The sequence below is a fragment of the Patella vulgata genome, chromosome 2 (assembly GCF_932274485.2).
Source record: "Patella vulgata chromosome 2, xgPatVulg1.2, whole genome shotgun sequence".
Classification (NCBI taxonomy): Eukaryota; Metazoa; Mollusca; class Gastropoda; family Patellidae; genus Patella; species Patella vulgata.
Genome location: NC_065880.2, coordinates 6,579,947 through 6,606,944, shown reverse-complemented (window position 1 = coordinate 6,606,944; position 26,998 = coordinate 6,579,947). Strand labels below are relative to the sequence as shown.

Sequence of the window (26,998 nt, the reverse complement as noted above, 5' to 3'; positions counted from 1 at the left end):
GGTCTACCACCTGTAGGCACTCCCTTCAACTTAAAAATAAATTGTTTATTGGAATTTTCGATTAAACGTAAACTTTCTTGTACCTGTAAAATACTCGACTAATATACCAGCTGTTAATTTGTAACATGTTTAACATCATATCTTTCCACGCGAATTAACAATAAATTGTTCAATCGATAAAACGGAAACATTTTGTATGTAATACGGAAATTTGCAACACGTTTATAAGCACCATATCTTTCTACATGAACTAACAATAAACTGTTCATTGGATAAAAAGGAAACATTTTTTTTTTATATAACTGTAAAATAATATACGAATTATCGTTTTAACATCATATCTTTTGCCTCCCTTTTCAGGGATGGACACCCAAAAGGAGTATAGTAGTTTCGGGGGTCCCTAAACTAGTCAATGTTCTTGCGTAGTCATGAATTTATGTCGTTTTTGATGAATTATTAAGATATATGCATAAGCTAAAATCACCAGGATATACTCTAGAAAGTACCATTTAAATTACAGTCAGTTTTTTCAAAAGAAATTTCGAGCCTGGTTGTAGAGAACCCTGTCGTTCATCTCACGGAGCAAAGGTAAGCCTGTCCTATCCTAGGAATATGTGTAATTTTATGTCAACTTCACAATTGTCAGTATAAATATAACATTTACTTGACAATTATCACAATTTTCATCTGGTCTTAAAACATTTTAATTGGATTTGTGTTCCTGTTGTTAAAAGCTTTCCAAATATGTATAGTTTGTTTAATAGGGAGGACCTTGTAGCGGAACTGTGTTTCTAAGCAAGCTAAAAAATTTGGCTGCAGGCCTACTAGACTATACGACAAAAGTTGCCGGGCATAGAGGCGTTAATGTAAAAACGGACCACATTACCATTTCTGAACGAATGAGAGATCTTAAATTCTTAACAACTGGATATATCATAAATAATTCTCAATACGGCTAAAAATGGTGCAAAGGCATAGTAGATGAAATTAAAATGCCTCACTATTTTGGTTAAATGTCTTGTGATCTGTGAGATCCAGAATAATCAATTCCATATGACCCATTGTGTTGTTTATGGTGGGTGGGTGTGGGGGGGTCGCATAGGATGTGTCATTTTTAGCAGTATCATTAACATCATTTTCAGATATTATAAGCTATATAAATCAGTCATTCATGTTATGGAAATTCTGGCCGCCGTTTTGAATTTTCCCCATCTTGAATTTTTAAAACCTTTTGTTTAGATTAAACATACATTATGCAAGAGCTAAATCTGCCTATTGCAGTTCTTTCTTTAGGCCTGAAATGTTTTCTAAATTATTATTTAGACATTAATTAACTGATCCAGGCCATAATCAACTCTCGATGGCATCAGATTTCTCCGATATTAAATAGATTAGAACGGTTCAGCCATATTTTGATTTAATCTAAAAATGGAGGAGCGAGACTTAGCTTCGAACAACCAGTTCAGCCATATTTTGATTTAAGCTAAAAATGAAGGAGCGAGACTTAGCTTCGAACAACCAGTACGGTGGTTGAAATTATTGCACGTGTCTTGTCAAACCTTCAAAGGCTAATATATTCGCTCGCAATAGAGTAATTTGAATGAAATTGTCAAATTATTCATTTTACATTATCTATTTTCGAACTATTGTAGCAAGAATGGTTAGCTCTTTATCTAAATCTTACCTAATGTATCTTTAATTGTAAGCTCATTGGATAGTACATGTCATATCATACAATGAAATGACTATTATCTGGCATATTGGCCATTTTAGGAAATTTTGTCGCCATTTTGAATTTTCGCCATCTTGGATTTGGGACGCTCATATTTGAGATTATTTTTTATGATCAATGTTTCTGATATCTATTCAATCACTTTAGTTGACCAAACAGATAATTTGGCTTATATGGGTCTGAACACGATTTGTTAGTAAACTTACGAACAGACATGAAAAAAAATCGAAAATGTTGCTTTTTTCAGATAAATCTTTTATTTTAAAACTGATAGTATTGATTAAACAACATGTATCATATACCAGTAGATGCAGAATTATATTATGAACATTTTGAGACATATTACATATCCATATAGGTGAAACTGTTGAGGAGTTATGAAGACTTCCTCGACTCGCACTATTTCAAATAAGAAAAAAAAACGGCGGCCATTTTTAAAGATGGCCGCCAAACTGACATTTGGCAAAGTGACCCGGAAGTCCATCAACCAATTTTGGACACTTTAGACCTAAGGCTAACTGAAAATCATAGTTAAACCAATTCATCAAATTGGTAATGAATATCTGCCTGTCACATGGACTATACCCACCAAATGCTTACCCATCCACCAACCCCCATCAAATACTACCAATATATTCTAACCCACCCACCAACCCCCACCCCATCTCCTAAAAAGTCCGCATGTAACTAAGATATAGGGACCGCGGGTGTGGGGATCGAGATGGCTGGCCAATAGGATTCCAATCCGGTCGTTGATTGAGAAGGATCTCCAGTCTAAAAAAAATAACGTGGGTCTAGTCCTTCGGGAAAAAAACAAAAACGGGGGTTCCATCCATATATACATTGGAGTACGATTTTAAAAAAAATCTTTTAGACTGTTGAAATTCGATAAAAAATAAAATCGCAACCCAAAATGACTGAATTGTTGTGGGTTAGCTATACCGACAAATAGTAACAAGGTGAATTAATCCAGAGATAAAACAGTTTAGACCTACAACATGTTCAGTAATGTTTGGCCTACTTACTGATCATGATCACTACTATAAAGAGAGAGAGAGAGAAATGGGGTTTAACGTCCACTCGACACAAACTAGGTCATTTCGGGACTAACATATGGTTTAATTTTATTTCAATAATTCGCTTGCGCGTAGGGGTCTTTAGCAGTGGGAGGAAACCGGGGGACCCGGAGAAAACCCACGAGATTGGACAGGCGACCCTACTCCTTGTCACGTACAACCGGGGATTCGAAACCACGCCAGTTGACTCAATGACAGGCCGTATGATAAAGCACGCACTACTATATTCCTAGTTGGAAGCCAGGTCAATCTGATTAAAACACAGATCCTATTTCGTTTCGTTTTTATATTTCAAAATTTCGTTTTACTTGTCTTTACTACACTAGGAGCTGGAAGAGTTGTTATCATTGACGTGTTCTGAATAGTGTGAGGTATTAGCCAATATTGAAACTCTCTGTTACTGCGAGTTTTTGGCGTACTCTGCACAGAACTGTGGGTAAACCACTAGAAATCGTCAACGCTGATTGATTAATCAATGGCTGACGTCATAGGATCAAAAGCCGATCGTATGATCCCTGACGCGAACTTGCCAATACAACTATTTTAATCAGATTGGAATCAACTATAATTATCGCTTAAAATCTGTAAGTTTAGAATTAATAAAAACAAGGTACTCTGCACAGAACTGTGGGTAAACCACTAGAAATCGTCAACGCTGATTGATTAATCAATGGCTGACGTCATAGGATCAAAAGCCGATCGTATGATCCCTGACGCGAACTCCCAATACAACTGTTCCGGTTTCTATTTTAATCAGATTGGAATCAACTATAATTATCGCTTAAAATCTGTAAGTTTAGAATTAATAAAAACAAAGTTGTCCACGGACTATTTCTATTTTGTTTTTCTCGCTATCTCTTATCTAGTGAGTCAATTGGTCTCTCTTCCTTTTGTTTGCGTCACTTCCTGTTACTTCAAATCTTCGTTAGGCATCTACCATGGCAATGATCTCTGTGTTATAGTTATATTTGGATTGCGTTTAACCAGTTCTATCACATGTCATATTGGCTGACATCAACATTGTCCTTAAAATCTTGTCTAAGATTTATTAAATTTGGGCGTTTATTATTGTTGCTGTTTATTACAAATTTATCGTGGTTTAAAGGATCTAACTTGTTTAATCGCAAATATTTGGGACCTAGACATTGACACAAATGGGTATCAGCGCTTGTAATAATGTAATATGAATGTATATCAACTGATTTACATTCAATCAATTCCGTTTTTACTCTAATTTCAAATAAGTTATGTTCGGCGGAATAAACGAGAAGTCTCCATCGAATGGAAATCTCTAGCGTCTGCTTATTTCAGTCTACATCGATAGTATTTATAGCGCATGCTCTCCAGATAAGAATATGGTGCCACCGTTTGACATGACTTGCGAGGAATATGTCGAGCCTCATTCTTCGAGTCCCTTGTTACAAATGGTGCTGAAACTATTCGTGTACCAACGGTAAAATGTTTATTTTGTCATAAATATTGGATATGATCACAACATCATTGTTGATTACTTTGGCTGATATTGAGTTAGAGACGTAGCTACTTTAAATAACATTCCCTTTTGTTAGGTCTATTTGACAAGGTCAAATGTATAATTTCCCCAAGGTCACAAGATGTAAACAGGGCTAGGGCTAAGCCTAACCCAAGACCTAGCCCTACGCCTTACACGAACCATAATCCACAATCCTCGGCAACAACCACGTGACCTAACCCTGTTTACATCTCGTGACCTTGGGAAAATATGCATTTGGTCTTGTGAAATAGATCTAGTCACTTCCATGGTTGGTGATGTAACGCAGATAGGTACAAATCCTGGAACAAGCGAATAAACAACAAGGGTAGAAATATATGGCCCACTGATCTAGCGGGTCGGTGACCTCTGGCTTGCGGTTGTGGTTTCGATCTCTGGTGTAAGCGAAGTCTGTCATTGAGTCAACTGGCGTGGTTTCGAATCCCGGTTGTACGTGACAAGGAGTAGGGTCGCCTGTCCAACCGCGTGGGTTTTCTCCGGGTCCTCCGGTTTCCTCCCACTGCTAAAGACCCCTACGCGCAAGCGAATTATTGAAATAAAATTGAACCATATGTTAGTCCCGAAATGACCTAGTTTGTGTCAAGTGGACGTTAAACCCATCTCTCTCTCTCTCTCTTTCTCCCTCCCCCTCCCCTCTCTCTCTCTCTCCGGTGTAAGCGTGTGTGGAGAAAGCGGGTGTCTTCTCAACCTCGTGGGCATTCTGCACGCAGAGATCCATCTACTCCATTCCTCGAGAATAGATCTCTGCCCTAAATGGTCGCCATATCCAAAAATTAGCATACAGTTTTGTAATGCGTTCCTACTCCGTTTCTCATCTGTTATACACACAAAGACTAAATAAACTTCTTTCAAGTTTATTAAACAGGAGCAGAATAAATACTCAACAAAATTCTCGAAATATACTTAGTGTTTTCGATTAAAATCGTCGATTTAGGACTTAAAATGTCGGTCACCTAGCTTAGTGTCTGTTCTCAGGCGGAGCTAACTGTAGACAGACAGTCTAAGTTTAGTATGCCTCGTGGGTCTACTCCTGGTACTTTCGGTGCCCTCCTACAGAAAAGATCCCTCTGCGTGCGCCAGGCTAATAAACTGAAAATATGACAACTTGTCTGCGATATCAGTCCTCGATGGAAGTGGACGTGAATCACTAAGAACAACAGCAAGATAAACAACAAACGATTTACCAAATTAAGAGACCACTGATATCTCTTCAATATAAAACCATTGGAGCGGCGCCAGCCCCCCCCCCCCCCCTCGGCATATCAAAGGTCACGCCCCTCGATGGTCAATTTATTTACCCTTTTGTATTTGACCTTGACCTTTGATTTGTCGCTTGGCCTTGTGATCGAAACACGTTTTTGATTAATTAAAATTTATTTGATGTCAACGAGTGTGAAGTATATATGAGAGAGAGAGAGAGAGAGAGAGAGAGAGAGAGAGAGAGAGAAATGGGGTTTAACGTTTACTTAACACAATCTAGGTCATTTCCGGACTAACATATGGTTTGATTTTATTTCAATAATTCACTTGCGCGTAGGGGTCTTTTAGTAGTGGGAGGAAACCGGAGGACCCGGAGAAAACCCACGGAGTTGGAGATTTGAAAGGATTAAGAAATATTTTTATAGTTATACACACATCGTTCGGGACAATCGAACATTTGACAAAACAAATCTGAAATCCATCATTTTAAATACAGATCGCCACATCCATCGTCTTGTGTAATTCATACTAAGTTCTGAATTAAATTCACATCTAGCTGTGATTGAAAATACTGCTCACCCAATCAGTTGGCTTGTGCAATCAACCGGGATTATTACTTATAGCTGGGAAAACAGATCGACAAAGTTGTCAACGATATAACCCTTGCTGGAAGTTGACATAAAACCTCCGGAACGATCGACAAATCTAAAATATACCTGCGATATATCACTGCTAGACGCGGCATTAAACCTCAAATTATTATTAGTAGTTTATCTCCAGAATTAATCTTTAACTAACCTTTATGGTGTTTGTGAGAGGGGAACTTATATTAGCTGACAATACATCGAATTTTTAAAATCATAACTTCTGTAGAATACCGAAACACAGAATATAAGGTAAGGTGTCTTTCATGCTGTCGCTATTGTGAACAATACGAAATGGAGATGGATATGACGTCCTGTTGTTCTCCCCCAACTGGGCTAAGCGTTGGTATAAAAACATTAGGACGTCAAACCTCATTTCATTTCATTTATTAGCTATGTTCACTTCACAAAGAAATGTAATCGGGTTTCTAGTCTGCCTCGTGCATGATACCAATCACTACTACTTTATGTCCAAGCGACGGCACAGTAGGATAACAGTATATGGACTTCACAGCCAGGAACCGGTGTTGAAGTGGGGCTCGCTACCCAACGTGACCTGGTTCATTGTTATTATGAGACGTCTGCTGAAATCACATATGCCTCCAAGACTCAAATATAGGGTCCAGTACCAATAAATGTGAGAAAGGGAGACATTTCTAAATATGTAAAACGGATGAAATGGCGTTTTCATTCAAGTAGATAGGATAGCTTGCAACACTATCAAATTGATATTAATATTATGATTTGGTCGCATGCCTCCCTAAAATGGATGTCCAACCCGGGTTGTTGTTGTACTTAGTGTTTAACGTTCGCTTCCACTGAAGGTGATGTCGCACACAAGTTGTCTTTATTTTCATTTTAATGATCTTAGCACACGCACGGGGTTCTTTCCTGTCGGAGGAAACCGGAGTACCCGGAGTAAACCCACGAGGTTGAGAAAGTGCCCCTGTCTCCAAGTCACATACGCTCACACCAGGTATCGAAACCAAAGCCGCAAGCCAGAGGTGACCGGCCAACTAGAGGTCGAAGCGTGACACTCTACCACTAGGCCATCCCAACCCACTCCAACCCATGGCATGTGTTACATGTTTTATATAAACAGCCGAGAACATTGATCTAAGTCTTTTTTTTCGTGGGGTGGGAGGGGGTTGTCAAGAAATAACTTAATAGCCTACATTAAATTTATGCTTTTGTTGAAGAAATCTTTATCCTGGTCTGCGAATATGATGAGAGTTATCTATCTTTTCGAACTCTTGCTTACCCCAACCATAGGCATTATGGCATCGAATGTCTTTAACCAGTAATATTAAACCTCCTTACCGTGGTATTACTAACTTGTGACTTATCTTCGTTTCCGCTCAATTCTATCAAGAGCTGACAGTTCTCGCTATAATAGTTCAAAATAGATAATGAGAAATTAATTTCATTCGAATTACCTTATTCTGAGCGACATAACCCGTGTTGTGACATAGTGATAGAATTAAGCCTACATGTAAATCGGCACTCGGCTCCCTTCTCCATTTTTGAAGTAACTCATAAAATGGCGATCGTAATTCAATAGGTTTGGCTTTATATCGGGGGGGGGGGGTGGTTGACACGTGCGCGCTGTATCATAAAGTCTGTCCTTGAGTCAACTAGCGTGGTTTCGATTCCCCTGTTGTACATGACATGGAGTAGAGTCGCGCGGCCTGTCCAATCTCGTGGGTTTTCTCCGGGTCCCCCGGTTTCCTCCCATTGCTAAAGAACCCTACGCGCAAACGAATTATTGAAATGAAATTGAACCATGTGCTAGTCCCGAAATGACCTAGTTTGTGTCGAGTGGACGTTAAACTCTCTCTCCCTCTCTTTGGGGGGAGGGGGGGATGGCTGAATGGTTAGCGCGCGCTGTATCATAAAGGCTGTCATTGAGTTGACTGGCGTGGTTTCGAATTCCCGGTTGTAGGTGACAAGGAGTAGGGTCGCCTGTCCAACCTCGTGGGTTTTCTCCGGGTCCTCCGGTTTCCTCCCACTGCTAAAGACCTCAACGCAAAAGCAAATTATTGAAATAAAATTGAACCATATATTATTCCAGAAATGACATAGTTTTTGTCAAGTGGACGTTAAACCCATCTCTCTCTCTCTCGCTCGCTCTGTCTCTCCCTCTCTCTCTCCCTCTCTCTCTCCCTCTCTCTCTTTTACCTGATACTTGGATTCATTTATTATTATTTTTCTTTTCAGAACAAATTTCGTCTGCATTAGTCTCCGGTAGGTGCAGAAACATTGGGAGTTAATTAATCTCCATTTCATTAGAGATCAATTTAGAAGAGAAGATGGCGGACGTATATGAAGTAAATGATCATCGTAGAAACAACGTGGAAGTTCGAACCGGTTCGAATTCTGTTAAATTTGAATCATTGGAGAGAATTTTCAAGTCGAAGGGAGACAATCCATATCAAGGTTCAAGCAAGGTGAACATCAACGACTTCACAGAATCGTGTGATAGACAAGATAATGTTGAAGATGATTCGTATTCCAAAAATGTGTTGATAGATGGTGATGCTGCTGCTGATGATGATGATGATGGTGATGATGACGCTGACGGCGTTGTATACATGGACTCAAACGAAGTCATTCGAAAAGATGATGATGATTATGATGTGATTGACGATGTAAATATGGACTCAAAGGAAGACATTCGAGATCGAAATGATGATGATGATGATGATGATGATGACGATGACGTGATTGACGACAGTAATGACAGTGGAGAGGGCAGCATGGATGAGGAAGACGATGTTGTTGAATTCCAAGAGGAAACATGCCATGCTTTAAAACAAGTGGAGATCACAAACGTAAATGACGAGGAACCATTGAAATGCGAAACCATGAAAACTATCCAGCAGTCCAACCCCAGACTGATGAATAGCAATGATAGCAGTCCGTCTGAAGACCTGCCTAAAAACTTCTGTCATTTATGTTCCAAGACTTTTGCTTTTCCCAAAGGACATCGTCGTCACATGAGAAACATTCACAAGATAACATTGGAACTGAAACGAAGACTCAACCCAATGAAAGACCTGCCTAAAACTAAAAACTTCTGTCAAATCTGTTCCAAGACTTTTGCTTTTTCCCATGGACATCGTCGACATATGAGAAACATTCACAAGATTACGATTGAACCGAAACACAAACTCAACCCAGTCAAAAACGTCGCTTGTAAAATTTGTCAAAAACAGTTTGTTTCTGAACAAACGTATCGCATTCATAATGAAAAAGTCCATTTGAAGCCAAAAGACCACAAATTCACAGAAAACAGGAGAAAAGTAACGGAAAAACCATTGAAGACACGTGGCTGCCCGGAATGTGGGAAATTATTTTCCACTGCCCGTGATTTAGATCGCCATATGATAACCCATACCAAGGAACAACGTTTCGAATGTCCAGACTGTGGTAAAAGATTTTCCCACAAAACTAATTTAAAGAGACATTCGGACGAGCAACATCAGGCCCATAATAAAACCAATTTTAAGTGTCAGCACTGTGAAAAACGGTTTTCCCAAAGAACGCATTTGTTAGAACACCAATCGACTCATGATGACGTGCGTCGATATCCGTGTACAATTTGTGAAAAAAGTTATTCGTCGAACTGGAATCTCCAGGAACATTTACTTTCGCATCAAGGAATAAAAAAATTTCAGTGTCAAAAATGCGATCGTGGGTTTCAGCGAAAATATCAGTTGGCTGAACATATTAATAGTCACTTGGATACGGACAAACAGCGGCCATACGTTTGTCAGACTTGTGGCGGAAGTTTCTTTACTAAGGGTATCTATAAAAATCATATAAAATTGCACGATGAAAAATCTTTTGTAAAATGTCACCTGTGTGACAAGACATTTGCCTATAACTTCAGTCTGGAAGTTCACGTAAATAAACATTTAGGTATAACGTTTGATTGTGATCGATGTCCAGGTAAATTTCATCATCAAAATTACCTGCGATGTCATTTAAAGAAACATAAAGCAGCGGATAGTCATAATGATGAATAGTCATTCGGAATAACCCCAAGATATCCATTAATCCGTCGCAATCTGATCAAAATACAGATCTATATTTCGCTTCGTATTTTTATACTTTCGATGGCCTAAACTACATGAAGATCTGACCGGTTGTAGTAGAAGGTGGGGTCAGGGGTCGGGCGAGCGGCTTTTGACCCCATGACGCCAGACATTGATTAACCAATCAGCGTTGATGTTTCTAGTGGTTTACCCATAGTCCCGTGCCAAGAACTCGTAAAATACAGATCTACAATTCGTTTCGTTTTTTTATACTTTCAATTGCCTCTACTACATGAAGATCTGACCGTTGTAGTGGAAGGTCGCGTCAGAAATCATACGTCAGACATTTGATTAATCAATCAGCGTTGATGTTTCTACACACAGTTCTGTGCACCTCACGCCAAAAACACACCATAACAGACCGTGTCATTGGCTAATCCCTAACTTCAACAAGAATGCGGGTTATATAACAACTCTTCCAGATCCTAGTGTTGTGAAGACAAGTAAAACGAAATTTGAACTAAAAAAAAACGAAACGAAATAGGATCTGTCTTTTAATCAGATTGTAATCTGTCGATGTAATCTCGAGAAAAGAAATGAATACGTTACGATGTGAAGAAGAATGTAACTAATCCGGTATTTTCCGAAATCCGTCGATGAAATCTCGAGAAAAGAAAAGAAATATGTGTTACGCGGTGACAAGGAATGTAATTTCTCGATATTTTCATTAATCCGGTGATGCAATCTCCATAAACGAAATGAATATATGTTTTACGATGCAATGAAGCATGTAAGATTGGGAGATTAAATATTGTTGGACTTGTTTATATATAATATCACGTTATCATACACATACCTACTTACAGCCACGGGTGCCTGTAATGTTGAAAATATTTCAAAAATAACATCAAGCTATGACTAAGTATATTTCTAAAGTCTGTTATGTCCATATTCGTAAGGGAAATTATTAAATAACTGGTCTGATTCCGATTTCTAACTCCGGGGCAAATAACTCGTTGGAAACCGATTCTCTTTCAGTAGATATAATAATACCAAGGGGAGGAAAGGGTGGATACATTATGGGAGATTCGATAACGAGTTGGTAGTTCTCACTATAATAGTTAAAAACTAGATAATGAAATAAGGCAATTTGCTGAAAATTGCATTCAAATTGATCCATTATGAACCGAGAACTAAGCGATTGAAATTCCGCCTAGCCTCGATCATCATTACTAAGGTCAGTACGACAAACAGCATAGTCTCGATTATCCATTTAATAGTTAAATCTTGAAGGTAAGTTATGCAGTAATCGGCTCATAATCCACTAAAGATCGCAGGCTAGCGTCGATTATGGTCTGGATAAGTGAATTAATGTCTAATTAATAATTTAGATACCATTTCAGGCCTAAAGAAAGACCTGCAATAGACAGATTTAGCTCTTGCATAATGCATGTTTAAATAATTGTGATCAAAGTTCGCTACTCTAGATTCGCTCAACCAGTGGCAATACTCACTAATTTTCGTTAGGTAGACAATGAACGTAACATACTTTAGATATTATACCTAGTTATGGCTTAATAGTATTTTTGAAATATTTTTCACGTTACAGGCGCCTGGGCTTCCAGCTGGGTGACTGGAAATCCTGGCTACGTTGTCTCTTTTTGAAAAGACAAAACTGCCAGAGTGAGGTCCAAACATGATCACACATGTGCCGGTATCTCAATGATCGCGCTTTGTCCGTTACTACAAGAATATTTGGACCAGGTGCGATGACGTCATAGTGGGTTCTTTGTTCTCTTGGAGCTTAAACGTCCGCATCCACCTAAGATGATATCGCAGACAAGTGGCTCATCTCACACAAGTTTGATATGGTTGAGCGATTTAGAGACCTAATCGATTCCGTTTCTTGACCGGAGAAAACCCACGTGTTTGGATAAGTGACCCTACTCCTTGTCACGTACAAGCGGGGATTAAGACCCCCACCCCCTACAAACGAACGACATGTGAAAGGAAATTGAGCGTTGTTCTCTGTTTACCAAGAATATATTTTACTTTGTGGTGTTTTAACTTAATAAACACTTTGTAAATATGTAAATATAAATATCCATTTTATTTATCCTTTGGTATCATATTTTATATAATATTATAATTTTGTAAGATGTAATAAAATTAGTTTCCTTATTAATTTATTATTTGTTTAGCAATCGCCAGGGTTAATTGGGTCCTTAGATGAAATGAAATGGAGTTTAACGTCCTACTGTTCTGCTCAGACTCGGATAATGAAGACGGGCATACGACATACAGTGTGTTATGAGGGAAATTTTGCTCAGCAACTGGGTAATGCAGGCGGTATTGTCAGCGTGGTCTCTCCACTTGTCGGTGGTTGTGAGACTCGCAGTCGTTGATTCAGGAACATGGTAGTGACACAGACTTCACTCAAATTTGAAAACAATCAGAAACCGCGTCTAGTCACGTTAGCCATAATGCACGCAGTGATCCATCTACGTCATACTTCGAGAATAACATCACTGCCCTAAATGCCGTCCATTTAAAACGCTCACGTGATTATTTTGGGGCGGGACTTATCGACTAGCCTACTGCTTTGTACACCCGAAGCACATGGTTTATGTAAACAAATGTCAAGTTAGCGAAAATGTCGACTTTTGCCACTCCGGTAAAAGCGATATATAATATGTGCTAGTGAGTAATATTGCAATACAGTCTTTACCATAGTAAACTGTCTTTACAATTTCAATCTGTTTATCTTTCAAAACAAGGTTAGATACTCCTAAATGTGTCTTCGCAAACAAAACCGCTTATGTGAAATTATCTTTCATGGACGCCGCCATATTGAATAATTAGTGGACTATTTTGTGATTCCGCTTTGATTAGTTTGACATCTTTCATACACATAACGGCTAAATAATCATATTTAATTGCATTCAATATGAAAATAGAAGAGAAATAAATATATCTAAAAATTTCTAAAAGCATATTCAGTGTTTTCGACTAAAATCGTCGATGTAGGAATTAAAATGTCGGTTAATTAGCCTAGGGCCTGTTCTTAGGCGGAGCTAGCTGTAGACAGGCAGCCTAAGTTTGGGATGCACGTTAAATTGCAAGTAAAACAACCCATAACACTTGAAATTCCATGAAATATAAGCGAACACACCGCTGTTCGGGCAAAATTCCCTCATAGCATATCGTATGCCTGTCTTCATTAACCCAGTGGGTGTAGAAAAGTATGACGCCAAACCCCATTTTATTTATATGAAATGACATGAAATGGGGTTTAACGTCCTACTGTTCTGCTCCTAACCTGGGCTAATGAAGACGGGCATACGCCATACAGTGTGCTATGAGGAAAATTTTGCCCGGGCAGCGGCGCTACGGCCTACTCTTATATATCGAATTCCAACTGCCAAGGGATCTTTTACGTGTATGCCAATATGTACACGGGACCTCGGTTTTTCGTCCCATCCGAACGACTAGACAGCTGTCCTTGTCAGGCCCTCCGTCCTGCATCACTGAAAAGGGGAAACCACGCCGGAAAATCTGGATGAACTTTCACGGTCAATGCAGGGATCGAACACCCGAACTCCAGGCTAGCGAGCCAGCGTCTTACCCACTTAGCCACGTGATCCCCCTGAAATATAAGCGAACACACCGCTATTCGGGCAAAATTCCCTCATAGCATATCGTATGCCTGTCTTCATTAACCCAGTGGGTGTGGACAAGTATGACGTCAAACCCCATTTTATTTATATTTGTGATGAAAAGCTGTAATGGTAAAATTAATTAATTCAAAAGATTATACTGGTTTGAATGAAACACCATATTAAAGATACATTATGGGAGATTAGATAAAGAGCTGGCAGTTCTCACTATTATAGTGAAAAACTAGATAATGTAAGTCCGTACGATAACAAAACACAGCCTCGATTATCCACTTTTGGATTAAATCATCAATGAGCGTTGAGCAGCAGATCGGATTCAAATCAAGTGAATATCAAAGGCTATCGATGATATCGAAAGTTGATTATGGTCTGGATAAGTTAACTAATGTCTAATTAATAATTTAGATAACATTTCATGACTAAGGAAAGACCTGCAATAGGCAGATTTAGCTCTTGCATAATGTACGTTTAACTTTCGATGCCGTCTTCTGCTACTGTTATGGTAGATTTTAAAACGTATTTCCCGTTCTCTTTCAAAGTTGGGCAAAGAGATAAAATTTGTTCTATTATATCGTCAGTTACAGCACAGTACACATCCAGACTCGTCAGCTTACGACAAGTTGTAACCAGGTTGATTAAGGCTTCTTCTAATTCCCGCGAACTTCGAGTTCTTAATATCACATGCTCTAGACTTCCGGCAAAAGAGTTCGCAGCCATATTGATACTGTCGTGCACTGGCGCCATTGTTTCTAACCTAAGGTCGTAAACTGGAATGACGGGATTCAAAATGGCCGACACCTTCTCCTGAAAGCAGTCATGATCAAAAATCATCGTTACTTTTAGATTGGGAGATTTTTGAACCAGCGATTTCCAGGATTCAGGGGAAATAATTTTGATGTAATTCTCCTGGCGTCTGCACTTGATGGATAAATGTTGGATAGGTTTTCTTGATTCGTCGCTTAACGCCTGGAGAACCTCGTCAGACAGACTACAATAGAATAAACGGAGATGTGTTAAGTTGGTACATCGTCCCACCAATCTTACCAAACAATCGGGATGAATTTTACAAATTAAACTACGATTCTGTATATTGAGAGTCTGGAGATTTGGATGATTACTCGATAAAACATCTAGAAGTTCTTGAGTTAAATCAACCCATAATCCACCCAAATCTACCGTAGTTAATAATCCAGCATTCGTAGCGTCAGAGTTAAAAAATGTTTTTAAACTTTGAATAAATTCCAGACCACCGTAAAATAACGGATTTTCACCGTTAAACTCGACTGTCAAGGAAGACACTTTCTGATTTTCTGTTTTCGAAAGAATTTCTAAAACTTGACAGGCATTTTCTCGATTCACTTTCTCGTGTTGATCCAAGATAATTTTCACTGCTCTTATGTGATGTCCGTGTTGTTTTAATAAATTGAGGTAGCGTTCATCAGCTTTTGTATAAAATTTGCAGATGAATGTTTCCAAGGATTCGACATCGATTTGCATCCCAGAATTGTCCATCTGTAAAAAAAGTGAACGGAAATGATATATAGTAAGCATGCAGGCACAAGAAATATACAGCCACGGACTCTTCTGGAGGTTTCTGGATCTCACAAAACAGACCCTACTCTTTTAACTGTAACGGGTTGGAATATGTCTAAAAGCGCAGGCGCTTCTCAAATGGAAAATCTCTTTCAAAAATAACATTTACCTGAAGCCAATTATTATGCCTTTGGTCTAGTAGATTTATGTAAGGGAGATAACCCAATTCAGGGGCAAATAACTCGTCTGATACCGCCTACTTCTCTTTTATGTTATTTTTGAAAGAGGTTTTTACCTTAGCAAGAAATGAAATGAAATGGGGATTAACGTCCTACTATTCTGTCCCGATTAGGCTAATGGAGGCAGGACTACGTCTCAAATTGCTACTGGTGGCCAGGAAAGCAGAATTGGACTAGTAGTGTCGTTGTCCGCGCAGTCTGTACATCTATCAGTTTTAACTTATCACCGTATGGTATGCGCAGTCGTTGAAATTATAAAGTGACCGCAATAGGCTTCCATGCATGTCCAATATCTCCAGTGTAAACACGTGAAATATTTACACGCTTACTGTTTCCTAAAAATCTCACAATTCTTAAATTAGTTGCAAGCTAAATAACATTTGTTAATATATTTAACGACATATGTTATATGTGCCGCTGCCCGGGCAAACGTTTCCCCATAACACACTGTATGGCGGATGCCCGTCTTCATTATAGCCTAGTTCAGAGCAGAACAGTAGAGCGTCAAACCCCATTTCATTTCATTGTTTGATAGTCGGGTCTAAACGTCGCGCGGTAAGAGAGAGAGAGAGAGAGAGAGAGCGAGAGAGAGAGAGATGTGGTTTAACGTCCACTCGACACAAAGTAGGTCATTTCGGGACTAACATATGGTTTAATTTTATTTCAATAATTCGCTTGCGCATAGGGGTCTTTAGCAGTGGGAGGAACACGAGAAAGCATACCAAATTCACGGTGTAAAGACTTAATTTGTATTGAAACTTACAGTTTGCGTTGTGTTTACCGCACACTACAGAGCAAGGGGAGAAGAAAGATAGATAGATAGAAATGGGATTTAACGTCCACTTGACACAAACTAGGTCATTTCGGGACTAACACATGGTTCAATTTTATTTCAATAATTCGCTTGCGCGTAGGGGTCTTTAGCAGTTGGAGGAAACCCGGAGAAAACCCACGTACAACCGGGGAATCGAAACCACGCCAGTTGACTTAGTGACATACCTTATGATACAGCGCACACGTGCTAACCATTCCGCCATCCAAGCCCCCGGGGAGAAGAAACAAGGTATCAATTTTACACGACCTTAGTAAACTTATTGCCACGTGTGGGCCGAGTAACCGGCTTATTTGCAATTTCAACAATGTAACGACAGCAGTATTAAAAACCATGACTTACCTTTACTATGCACAAATCAGCCTTGCAGTATATATGTAATATATCTGCGCGTCGATTGACCTGCCTATGTAATCAAACGAAATACAACTCTGTCACTGGTGTATCGACCGATCTAGGGGTCATTTTATATTTACTGACAAAAACTTATACCAACCTAAAAAGGTCATGTGTAAAAACTACTATATACGGATAAACGTATAGCCTAAACGATATGAAGATAGCAAATCGTCGTATTGACTGACCTTGGCGATATTTCATACACACAGCTAGTATCGGTCTATTGTCCTAAAATTTCCCGTCGACAAGCACTGAATAACCTGTTTAAATAATAAAATAGTTGGCGTATTTTGTAATATATAAATATAGTATAGTCCATATAAGGTAATGTTACATATCGATGTAATCTTTGTGGATCAATCATTAATGGAGAAGGTCGAATCGTACAGTCTTAATGCAATGGAATGATGTCGGAATCAACAAACTAGGTCATTTCGGAAATATTTCAATAATTCGCTTGCGCGTAGGGGTGTTTAGCAGTGGATGGAAACCGGAGAACCCGGGGAAAACCCACGAAGTTGGACAGGCGACCCTACTCCTTGTCACGTACAACCGGTCGTTCGGTAATAAGCAGTAATTTTATTCCATATATAGAATGGTGACCTGTTCATATGGTAGTGCGTCTCCTCTTATTTCAAATTCTAATTACATGTAATTTTATTTATATATTTATTTATCAAGTATGTTGTTATCTCTTTTTATTATGTCAATGTAATATTGTCTTGCTCTATAATATGTCTTTATAAAGCCCAAATGAGCATATTTATGTGAAATGAAATGGGGTTTAACGTCCTACTGTTCTGCTCCTACACTGGGCTAATAAAGACAGGCATATATGCCTTACAGTGTGCTATGAAGGAAATTTTGCCCAGGCAGCGGCACTATCGCCTACTCTTATATCGAATTCCAACAGTCAAGGGATCTTTTACGTGCATTCCAATGTATACACGGGACCTCGGTTTTCCGTCTCATCCGAAGGACTAGACAGTTGTCCTTGACAGGCCCTTCGTTCTCATATTTATGGGGTATTGCGCGCTATAAAATGTGTTTTAATAATAATGATATTGATATTGAAATGTCTGGTGAGATGGATGACGTCACTAACAATGTCTTCTCTTAAAGGTAGCTGTTATTATGTATCTTTAGTGGGAAATTTAATATAGAAACATGATTATGGGTCATCACCTTTAATACAGATACATGTTTAAACAATACCATATATGGTATAATTTAGAGATGGACCTTTAATTAAGATACAATGTTTAAACAATACCATGTATGGTATAAATTAGAGACGCGCTATATATAAGGACAGACGCGATCCGTCTTAATATGGAATCTATGACTGAATTAACGTAGAGTCATGTTACAGGTAACCACGGAAAAAATCTAATTGGTCATTCTTAAATTAAATGAAGAAGGGTTGTCATATATAATCAAATCGACGATTTTATATTAGACGCCAACAAAATCAGCCTTTCAAATTTAAATTAATTCGACTCAGCTAATATAGGCCTACTACCGGAGGGAGCCGGGGTGACTCAGTGAGTATGACGCTGGCTCGCTGTTACACTTTTCGTTCTTTAAGTCAAGAGTTCTTGATGACAACACTGATTTAAACTTCGTATAATGTTGTTATTGTTCTTTAAACGTATCATGTACAAAACTTAAAGACTCCGTAATTAACTTGTGTTGACGGAGCCATGGTCCTAACTTACTTGACACCCTTGGGTGCCAACCCCAAACTAATTAACTTACATGACCCCTGTCCGGTCTTAACTCAGACGCTCTCGCTTAAAATCCCTTTCTAGAGAAACGATCATCAAAGAGATTATGCAACTGGCTATATTACACCATACCAGATTAAACGTTCAGTACAGATTGCTTTACAGGCCACCAATAGGTTTATATTATGATAATGACTATAATGAGTGCCAGCTGGACAACATCCGGGTGTCGATAGCAGACATATTAAAATCGGTTCCGCTTTCATGTTTCAAGATGGCACCATAACGTGCCGCCTCGACATCTGTTATTATGTGATATCGCTAACCAGAAGGACTGTTGTGAGTATAGAAATTCCGCTGTTGGCAGAGAAAGTTACTCGGATTTTTCAAGCCCATGGAGTTTCCCCCTTACAGGCGATGCCATTTCGTTCGGATGACGTAAAAAAAAAAACAGGTCCCATAGGCCTACACATTGGCTGCACGTAAAAGAACCCGTGATAGTTAGAATTCGAAATGTATAGGCCTTAGGTAGGCCTATAATACGGCGCGCTAGCATGGCCAGGGCAAAATTGTCCCCAATTGGCGTATGATTTCGATTTCCCGGTTGTTCGTGATAAGTAAAGGAGTAGCTAGGGTCGCGTGTCCATCAAACCTCGTGAGGTTTTCCCCGGGTCCTCCGGTTTCCTCAAACTATAAAGAACCCTAGCTACGCGCAAGAGTGAATTTCATTGAAATAAAATTGAACCATGTGTTAGTCCCGAAATAAACTAGTTTGTGTCGAGTGGGCGTTAGACTCCATCTCTCTCTCTCTCTCTCTCTCATTTCATTTTTCGTAGACAACCGGTATTCATTTATTGTAGCGATGTAGCCTACGTAGGGCCTCAGTGCAATGTGCAAATTAAAAGTCAATCGATCCATCTACACGCAATTTTTGTGCCTTCTACATTTGACATTAAATACGTATATTATAGCCACATCATAATTCTTGTTAAATAATGGTTATACATGGGCAAATATATAGTTAATCACGCTGTACTTTGAATCATGAAGTTATTTATAACTTAGAGCCGTATATGGTTATTGTGGGCGTTACCGAAGTTAGTCCATCTGAACATTTTATGAGTTAGCTATTCGATACTCGTATATATATTAAAAACTGAACTGTGACGAAAGGTACGGAATATGAATCTTGACAATCGTAAAGTTAACTTTAATTAATTCAATTTGTTATAAATAACGTTAAATTATTGTATCTGTATTGACACATAACCAATATTAATTTATTTAAGACGGATAAAAAAAAAATATATCGAATAACGAACTAACTTCACTTGTTCCCGTTAGCTTCAGTGGGTCACTTCGTCTTCTGGGAGAAAGGTGAGACTATGCTTCAGCCGTACGATGATGATATGAATTAAAGTATTTAGTGAAAAGTTCCACAGGCATCCGCAACTAACCTTTGATCGTACACAGAATTGAGTGAAATCTTCACAACTGATTGGTAAGATCACAATCTTAATGTTTAGGAAAGTGGACTGACAAAAGCCTCAACTTCACTTGTTATGAAGCTGGTTAATGGAGAAGGTCAAGGTTAGTTGAAACCTGTAAACAAATCGAAAGTAGATTAAAAGCATAATCTTCGCGTTATTTAGTGTAATAACTTAGTTGATTTGGAGTAAATTTGGCATGCATGGTAGATATGACTCCCATTTCTAAGATCCTATCAATAATCTTAAATAAATGGAAGTCGAGTCAACCTAGTTCCCTTAGAAACGATCTCAGAGTCGACACTGCTCAATCTAAAGGAACTACACTTACAAATCAGTTTCAACCATGAGTCTGGACCGCAAATTCTCTCTTGGATTGTATGTAATATGTTGGTTCTGCATGGAGGTGGGGGTGGGGTCAAGAAATTGTGACAAAATTGAGATCAGCTGAAAGACCTAGTTAGGATTAACATCTTGCTTATCAGCGACAACAGGGCTAAGGAAAGAGAGAGAAAAGGCATGTAACATCCACTCAACACTAACTAGGTCATTTCGGGACTAACATATGGTTCAATTTTATTTCAATAATTTGCTTGCGTGTAGGGGTCTTTAGAAGTGAGAGTAAACCAGAGGACCATGAGAAAACCAAGGCAACTGGACTAATGAAGACGGGCATAATCCACAGAGGTTTTGAGTGAAATTTTGCCTGGACCATTGTTTAACATCCTACTATTATTGCTGTCAAGGCAACGTTAAGATGCTGCCAATGCAGGATCTCTTTTTTTTTTATCCCATCTGCAAAACTAGGGATCTGGTCAGCGAGGAAGTGTTATAAATTCACCGAGCTAATATGGTTCCTCTATGTTGTGGAATTCACCATTTGAAAACCATATATACGAAGTGAATCGGCAGAGCTCATTCTAAAACAGAATTTGAAAAATATGGTACTAGTCAGATTTTTTTAATGGGAATACCGGTATATACTGTACATAATAATCATATTCTTTTGTTTTTATTTCAGTATTAATAATGGTTGTTACATCTAACAGAGCTTTTGATTGGGTGATTATAAAGATGACATAGGTGAAGACCTTTTGCTATACAACATATAGCTAGAATATTGTTTACCGGAAACAGTATCCACCACAGTACAGGATAATCTTTTCTAGGAAAGACTGAGGCCCAGTGTAAACATTAGCGTGGTCCACTTAAAAAAAGCAATAAAACAGACCAGAAACTCCATTTCAGAACAATAAAACGGGGTAGAACAATAAGATGTTAAACTGCGTTTCAGAACAATAAAACAGAGCAGACCAATAAGATGTTAAACCGCATTTCAGAACAATAAAACAGAGCAGAACAGTAAGATGTTAAACCGCATATCAGAACAATAAAACAAGATGTTAAACTGCATTTCAGAACAATAAAAGGAGCAGAGTAAAACCCCATTTCAGAACAATAAAAGATGGCTTCCGTCACAGAAGAGATGTGGATCAATCTTCCAGAACATATAGTGGTACATATTTTTTCATATCTTCCGTTTCACCAACGATGTAAATGTGCTCAAGTTTGTAGAAGTTGGCTAGAGTGTTTCAATCAACCCTTTCTCTGGAAAACTTTCACTTTTCAATTTTATACGGAAATTGACAAACGCTACCTCAATTTATTAAAACAACACGGACATCACATGAGAGCAGTGAAAATTATCTTGGATCAACACGAGAAGGTGAATCGAGAGAATGCCTGTCAAGTTTTGGAAATTCTTACGAAAACAGAAAATCAGAAAGTGTCTTCCTTGTCAGTCGAGTTTAACGGTGAAAATCCTTTATTTTATGGTGGTTTGGAATTTATTCAAAGTTTAAAAACATTTTTTAACTCTGATGCTACGAATGCTGGATTATTAACTACGGTAGATTTGGGTGGATTATGGGTTGATTTAACTCAAGAACTTTTAGATGTTTTATCGAGTAATCATCCAAATCTCCAGACTCTCAATATACAGAATCGTAGTTTAATTTGTAAAATTCATCCCGATTGTTTGGTAAGATTGGTGGGACGATGTACCAACTTAACACATCTCAGTTTATTCTATTGTAGTCTGTCTGACGAGGTTCTCGACGCGTTAAGCGACGAATCAAGAAAACCTATCCAACATTTATCTATCAAGTGCAGGCGCCAGGAGAAGTATGTTAAAACTTTATCTCCTGACGCATGGACCGGACTAGTAAAAAAATCCCCGAATCTGAAAGTAACCTTGATATTCGATCACAACTGTCTTCTTCAAAAAGTTTCGTCCATTTTATGTCCAGAGATACCCGTTAGTGAGCTTCGGTTGGAAACTTTTACGATGCTTTTCGACGAAATTAACATGGCGGCTTCGTATTACAAGCATACGCTTGAACGCTTAGTTTTACAGACCCGAGGATCAAAAGAACTTGAAGAGGCATTGATTAACATCGCTACGAGATGCCAGAAGTTACGGAGTTTGTTGGTTTATTGTGTATTATCCAAAGAAGTTGTAGAGAATATTTTAAGCCTGTGTCCTACATTAAAGGAAAATAATAATTATATTTTAAAGTGGACCAAAGATCCAGAACCGTGGATTGTTGGGGTTGAGGCAGGAGACTGAATGAATTGATCCAGATAGTGATGTCTTCCAGGCCCGTCTTAATGCATGGGCAAACTGGGAAATTGCCCGGAGGCCCCACACTAATCTATGTAAGTTGTGACTTGCTGTTAAAGTAGCTACATGTAAGTCTCTAACTCAATATCATCCAAAGTCTTCGACATCGAAAACACAAATTATTTGGCAATTTATATCAACATTAATGCTGTGATCTTACCGGGAAAAGATGGGCTTCTGATATCCAATATTTAAGACAAAATAAACGTTTTACCATTCGTGTACCATAATGCGTTCCAGTGCCATTTGTAACAAGGGGCTCGAAGAATGAGGCTAGACATATTCCACAAGTCATGTCAAACGGTGACGCCATAGGATATGGTCTTATGGTTCTCTAACCATGGAAGTTGTTCTTTCTCTTTCTAGAGAGAGAGAGAGAGAAATGAGGTTTAACATCCACTCGACACAAACTAGGTCATTTTGGGACTAACAATTTTATTTATCTCTTACAATCAAAACCATGCCACTTGATTAAATGACAGACTTTATGATCTAAAACACATGCGTTATAAATCAGTCGGCCCACCCACCCCCGCCCCTCTCACTGACAGACCTTATGATCCAAAACACATGCGTTATGTATGAACCAGTCAGCCACACACCCCACCAACTCTCAATGGCAGACCTTATGATCCAAAACACATGCATTATAGACCAGCCAGCCACACACCCCACCCCCTCTCAATGGCAGACTTTATGATCTAAAGTGCATGCATTAGACAACACACACCCCTCCCCCCATCAATTCAAAATCACACGTAAGAAACAAAAATTTGTCTTAGGTTAATTGTTTGTTTTGATACCATTAATAAATTTTCTATTTTGTACATAGTTAGTTTTTTTAATAGAAATTGTCTGAAATGTGTGCCTTATTATATGAAAAGTCCCGGGGAAGAACGATCTAAGTCACTTTTTAAACGAAACCCAGTTAACAGCGCCATCTGGTAGCAAATTGTATAAGCTTTCTGTGGAACAATCAATTTCAGGTAAAAAACGATCAGAGTCACATCGAACCAAGGCCCTTCTGAAATGGCCTCCTGGACAAATACGTCCATCGTACCCTTTATTTGACCTCAATTTGGCTGAAAAGTGGAAGTCAGTTGTTGTACTGGTAATTATGATTCATATTAAAAATCATTTTGAAGTTGTAAGTAAACCCACTTGTTATTCTGTTCGTGTCAAGCATTTTCGTCAAAAAGTCTGTTTCAGGTAAAAAACGATCAGAGTCACATCGAACCAAGGCCCTTCTGAAATGGCCTCCTGGACAAATACGTCCATCGTACCCTTTATTTGACCTCAATTTGGCTGAAAAGTGGAAGTCAGTTGTTGTACTGGTAATTATGATTCATACTAAAAATCATTTTGAAGTTGTAAGTAAACCCACTTGTTATTCTGTTCGTGTCAAGCATTTTCGTCAAAAAGTCTGTTTTGCCTTTCATCCAAAAAGACAAAAATGCGAGGTAGATCGTTCTTCCCCCTGACTCTTCAATTGTTATTTGCTAGTTATATCTTGCTTTTAAATACTTTTATAATTTCATATTTTCTTAAAACAATGGATTTTCTTTTATCTAATGTATATAAGTTGTTTAAAACAATATCTCACATACCAGTGTGCAATAACTGTTTTAATTATTAGTCGGTATACTAATAAATATCATATACTTTACATATTGTCATCTTTAAATGTGTAATAAGTATCATAACTTCCTACAACTCTGTCTAGGGAAATGAAATGAAATGAAATGGGTTTAACGTCCTACTGTTCTCCTCCTATACTGGGCTAATGAAGACGCACGGGACCTCGGTTTTTCGTATCATCTGAAGGACTAAACAGCTGTCCTTGTCAGGCCCTCGTTCTGCACCACTGACAAGGGGAAACCACGTCGGAAAATCAGGATGAACTTTCTCGGCCAATGCAGGGATCGAACACCCGACCTCCAGGCTAATGCAGGGATCGAACACCCGACCTCCAGGGATATTACATTGTACCTGGTAAAGTTTCTTGGCAGAAATTGTTCAATGGGAAGTGGTAAAGCTATACAGTAGAATCGGTTCCTCAGTTCACAAAGTAGGAGAGGGGGAGAGAGAGAGAGAGAGATTCGACACAAACTAGGTCATTTCGGGACTAACATATGGTTCAATTTTATTTCAATAATTCACTTGCGCATACAGGTCTTTAGCAGTGGGAGGAAACCGGAGGACCCGGAGAAAACCCACGAGTTTGGACAGGCGACCCTACTCCTTGTCACGCACAACCGGGGATTCGAAACCACGCCAATTGACTCAATGACAGACCTTATGATACCGCGCGCACATGCTAAACATTCGGCCATCCAACCCTCCTGAGTAAATTCTTAACTTAAGTCTGAGAATTGCTTTGTGAACTCCGGGCACCCACTCCTATTTAGCAACATCTCCTTGTATGTGGTCATAATATATTTAATAAACGGTCACTCCCTATATAACGCGGCCAGTTTTAATTATAAGAGAAAGAGAGATAAATGGGGTTTAGCGGCCACTCAACACAAACTAGGTCATTTCGGGACTAACACATGGTTCAATTTTATTTCAATAATTCACTTGCGCATACAGGTTTTTAGCAGTGGGAGGAAACCGGAGGACCCGGAGAAAAACCCACGATTTTGGACAGGCGACCCTACTCCTTGCCACGTACGACCGGGGATTCGAAACCACGCCAGTTGACTCAATGACAGGCTATATGATACAGCACGCACATGCTAACTATGTCATTTTAAGACATTTGTGTGCAATCCTAGAAAAGATAATTATATGTGCAATGCTGGGAGTAGGAAATATAATTGTACTCATATTCTTAATCAATCTCGGCTCTCAGAGATAAGTTTAAAGGGTAGCCACTGACAAGGGGAAACCACTTTCTCGGCCAATGTAGGGATTCAACACAGGACCACCAGGCTAATGAGCTAGCGACTTACCCACTGTGGCCCCATATAGAATTTCAACTGCCAAGTACATGACAATGTGTACAAGGGACCGGGGTTATTTGTTCAAACATTTTTCTATCAAAACTCCAATGCCCCCCCCCCCCACCTGTTTATCAGTAAAAAGTCCAACAGAATGTATGTATCACCACATTTATACATAAAATAATTTGTACAAAATATTAAACAAAATTCATTCAATCATACAATAATAATGGTCCCTAAAAACAGTAGTCTTTATCAATCTAGTCTTTATCGTTCCAGTCCAAATTTGTCTTCTTTTTGACTGCAATGAATAGTGATCTGGACAATGAATTGAGAGAGAAATGGGGTTCAATTATTATTTCAATAATTTGCATGCCCGTAGGGTCTTTATCTTGGGGAGGAAACAGGAAGACCCAGAGAAAACACACAAGATTGGACAGGCGACTCTACTCCTTGTCACGTACAAGCGGGGAATCGAAACCACTACTTGATTCAGTGACAGATCTCATCATTTCATGTGCATGCGTTAAACCCACAAGACCCCCAATCCCCTGAATGAAATGAAATGGGGTTTAACTTTTCTGCACCAACTGGGCTAATGAATATGGCCAATTGCCATGCAGTTTGCTACAAGGGACATTTTGCCCCGACAGCACCTACTCTTATTTTCATTTTTCAACTATCTGGAGACCTGTTACCACCTGCAAGTCTCATACACAGGGCCTTGGTTTTTCGTTCGATGCAAATGACCTGACATTTTTTACACCCCTCCTGCAGCTCTGACAAGGGAGGAAATCTATAGAGAATAACCTGAGGTACGTTCTCAGTCGACACCGAGATCGAACCCAGGATTTCCTGATGGTTTGTGAGCCAGCGCCTTACTCACTGAGCCACTGGAAGACGAAGACAACATAAGAACTATATACCTGTATTGCCAGTCTTCCAGTAACCATGGATACAAATGATGTTTGTTTGTCCAGAACAATATTTAACACAGATGAAATGGAGATAATTTTGGCTATGGCGATATAAGACATAAGATTTACACTACAACTTGAGTATCATTTAGTTGTTTTATTCTAGCAGGAATTTTTGTAGTAAATGTTTATTTTCAAACCAATGTTGGAAAACTGTTCAAATCTGTTGAGAATCATAGAAAACCATTGGGTTTCTACTATTGTGTAATTTAAAGGATCTGTCTATATTATATAAAGAGTGTTGGGTTTATAACTATTTAGTTTCTTAAAAGGTGTTGA

General features: G+C 38.8%; 3 protein-coding genes across 5 annotated transcripts in view; 2 read left to right on the top strand and 1 right to left on the bottom strand.

The window, feature by feature from the left end:
- Positions 1 to 20,039, bottom strand: part of LOC126810237 (F-box/LRR-repeat protein 8) — a 39,893-nt gene extending 19,854 nt beyond the window's left edge. Inside the window, exons 1-2 of one of the 2 annotated variants that reach the window (XM_050535239.2) lie at positions 19,954 to 20,039; positions 12,347 to 15,409 (exon numbers count right to left, since the gene is read on the bottom strand). In XM_050535239.2, the coding sequence (XP_050391196.2) occupies positions 14,366 to 15,409 (1,044 nt within the window). In that variant the 5' untranslated portion in view covers positions 19,954 to 20,039 and the 3' untranslated portion in view covers positions 12,347 to 14,365. Of the gene's footprint in view, positions 15,410 to 16,843; positions 17,104 to 19,953 lie in introns of those variants that run through there. The other variant, XM_050535238.2, reaches the window with a different exon arrangement.
- LOC130010688 (zinc finger protein OZF-like) lies at positions 8,582 to 9,908 on the top strand (the record flags this gene model as incomplete). Its single annotated transcript, XM_056098541.1, has 1 exon — positions 8,582 to 9,908. A coding segment is annotated over exon 1 (1,134 nt), but the record flags the coding sequence as incomplete, so codon positions are not given.
- LOC126810257 (F-box/LRR-repeat protein 8) lies at positions 19,973 to 24,463 on the top strand. 2 transcript variants are annotated; one of them, XM_056098545.1, is made up of 2 exons: positions 19,973 to 20,128; positions 21,136 to 24,463. In XM_056098545.1, the coding sequence occupies exon 2, from the start codon at positions 21,580 to 21,582 to the stop codon at positions 22,741 to 22,743; it is 1,164 nt and encodes a 387-aa protein (XP_055954520.1). In that variant the 5' UTR covers positions 19,973 to 20,128; positions 21,136 to 21,579; the 3' UTR covers positions 22,744 to 24,463. The 2 variants fall into 2 exon arrangements, with proteins under 2 accessions (XP_055954520.1, XP_050391232.2); XM_050535275.2 differs by having other exon boundaries at positions 20,082 to 20,217.
- The last annotated feature ends 2,535 nt before the right edge of the window (positions 24,464 to 26,998 follow it).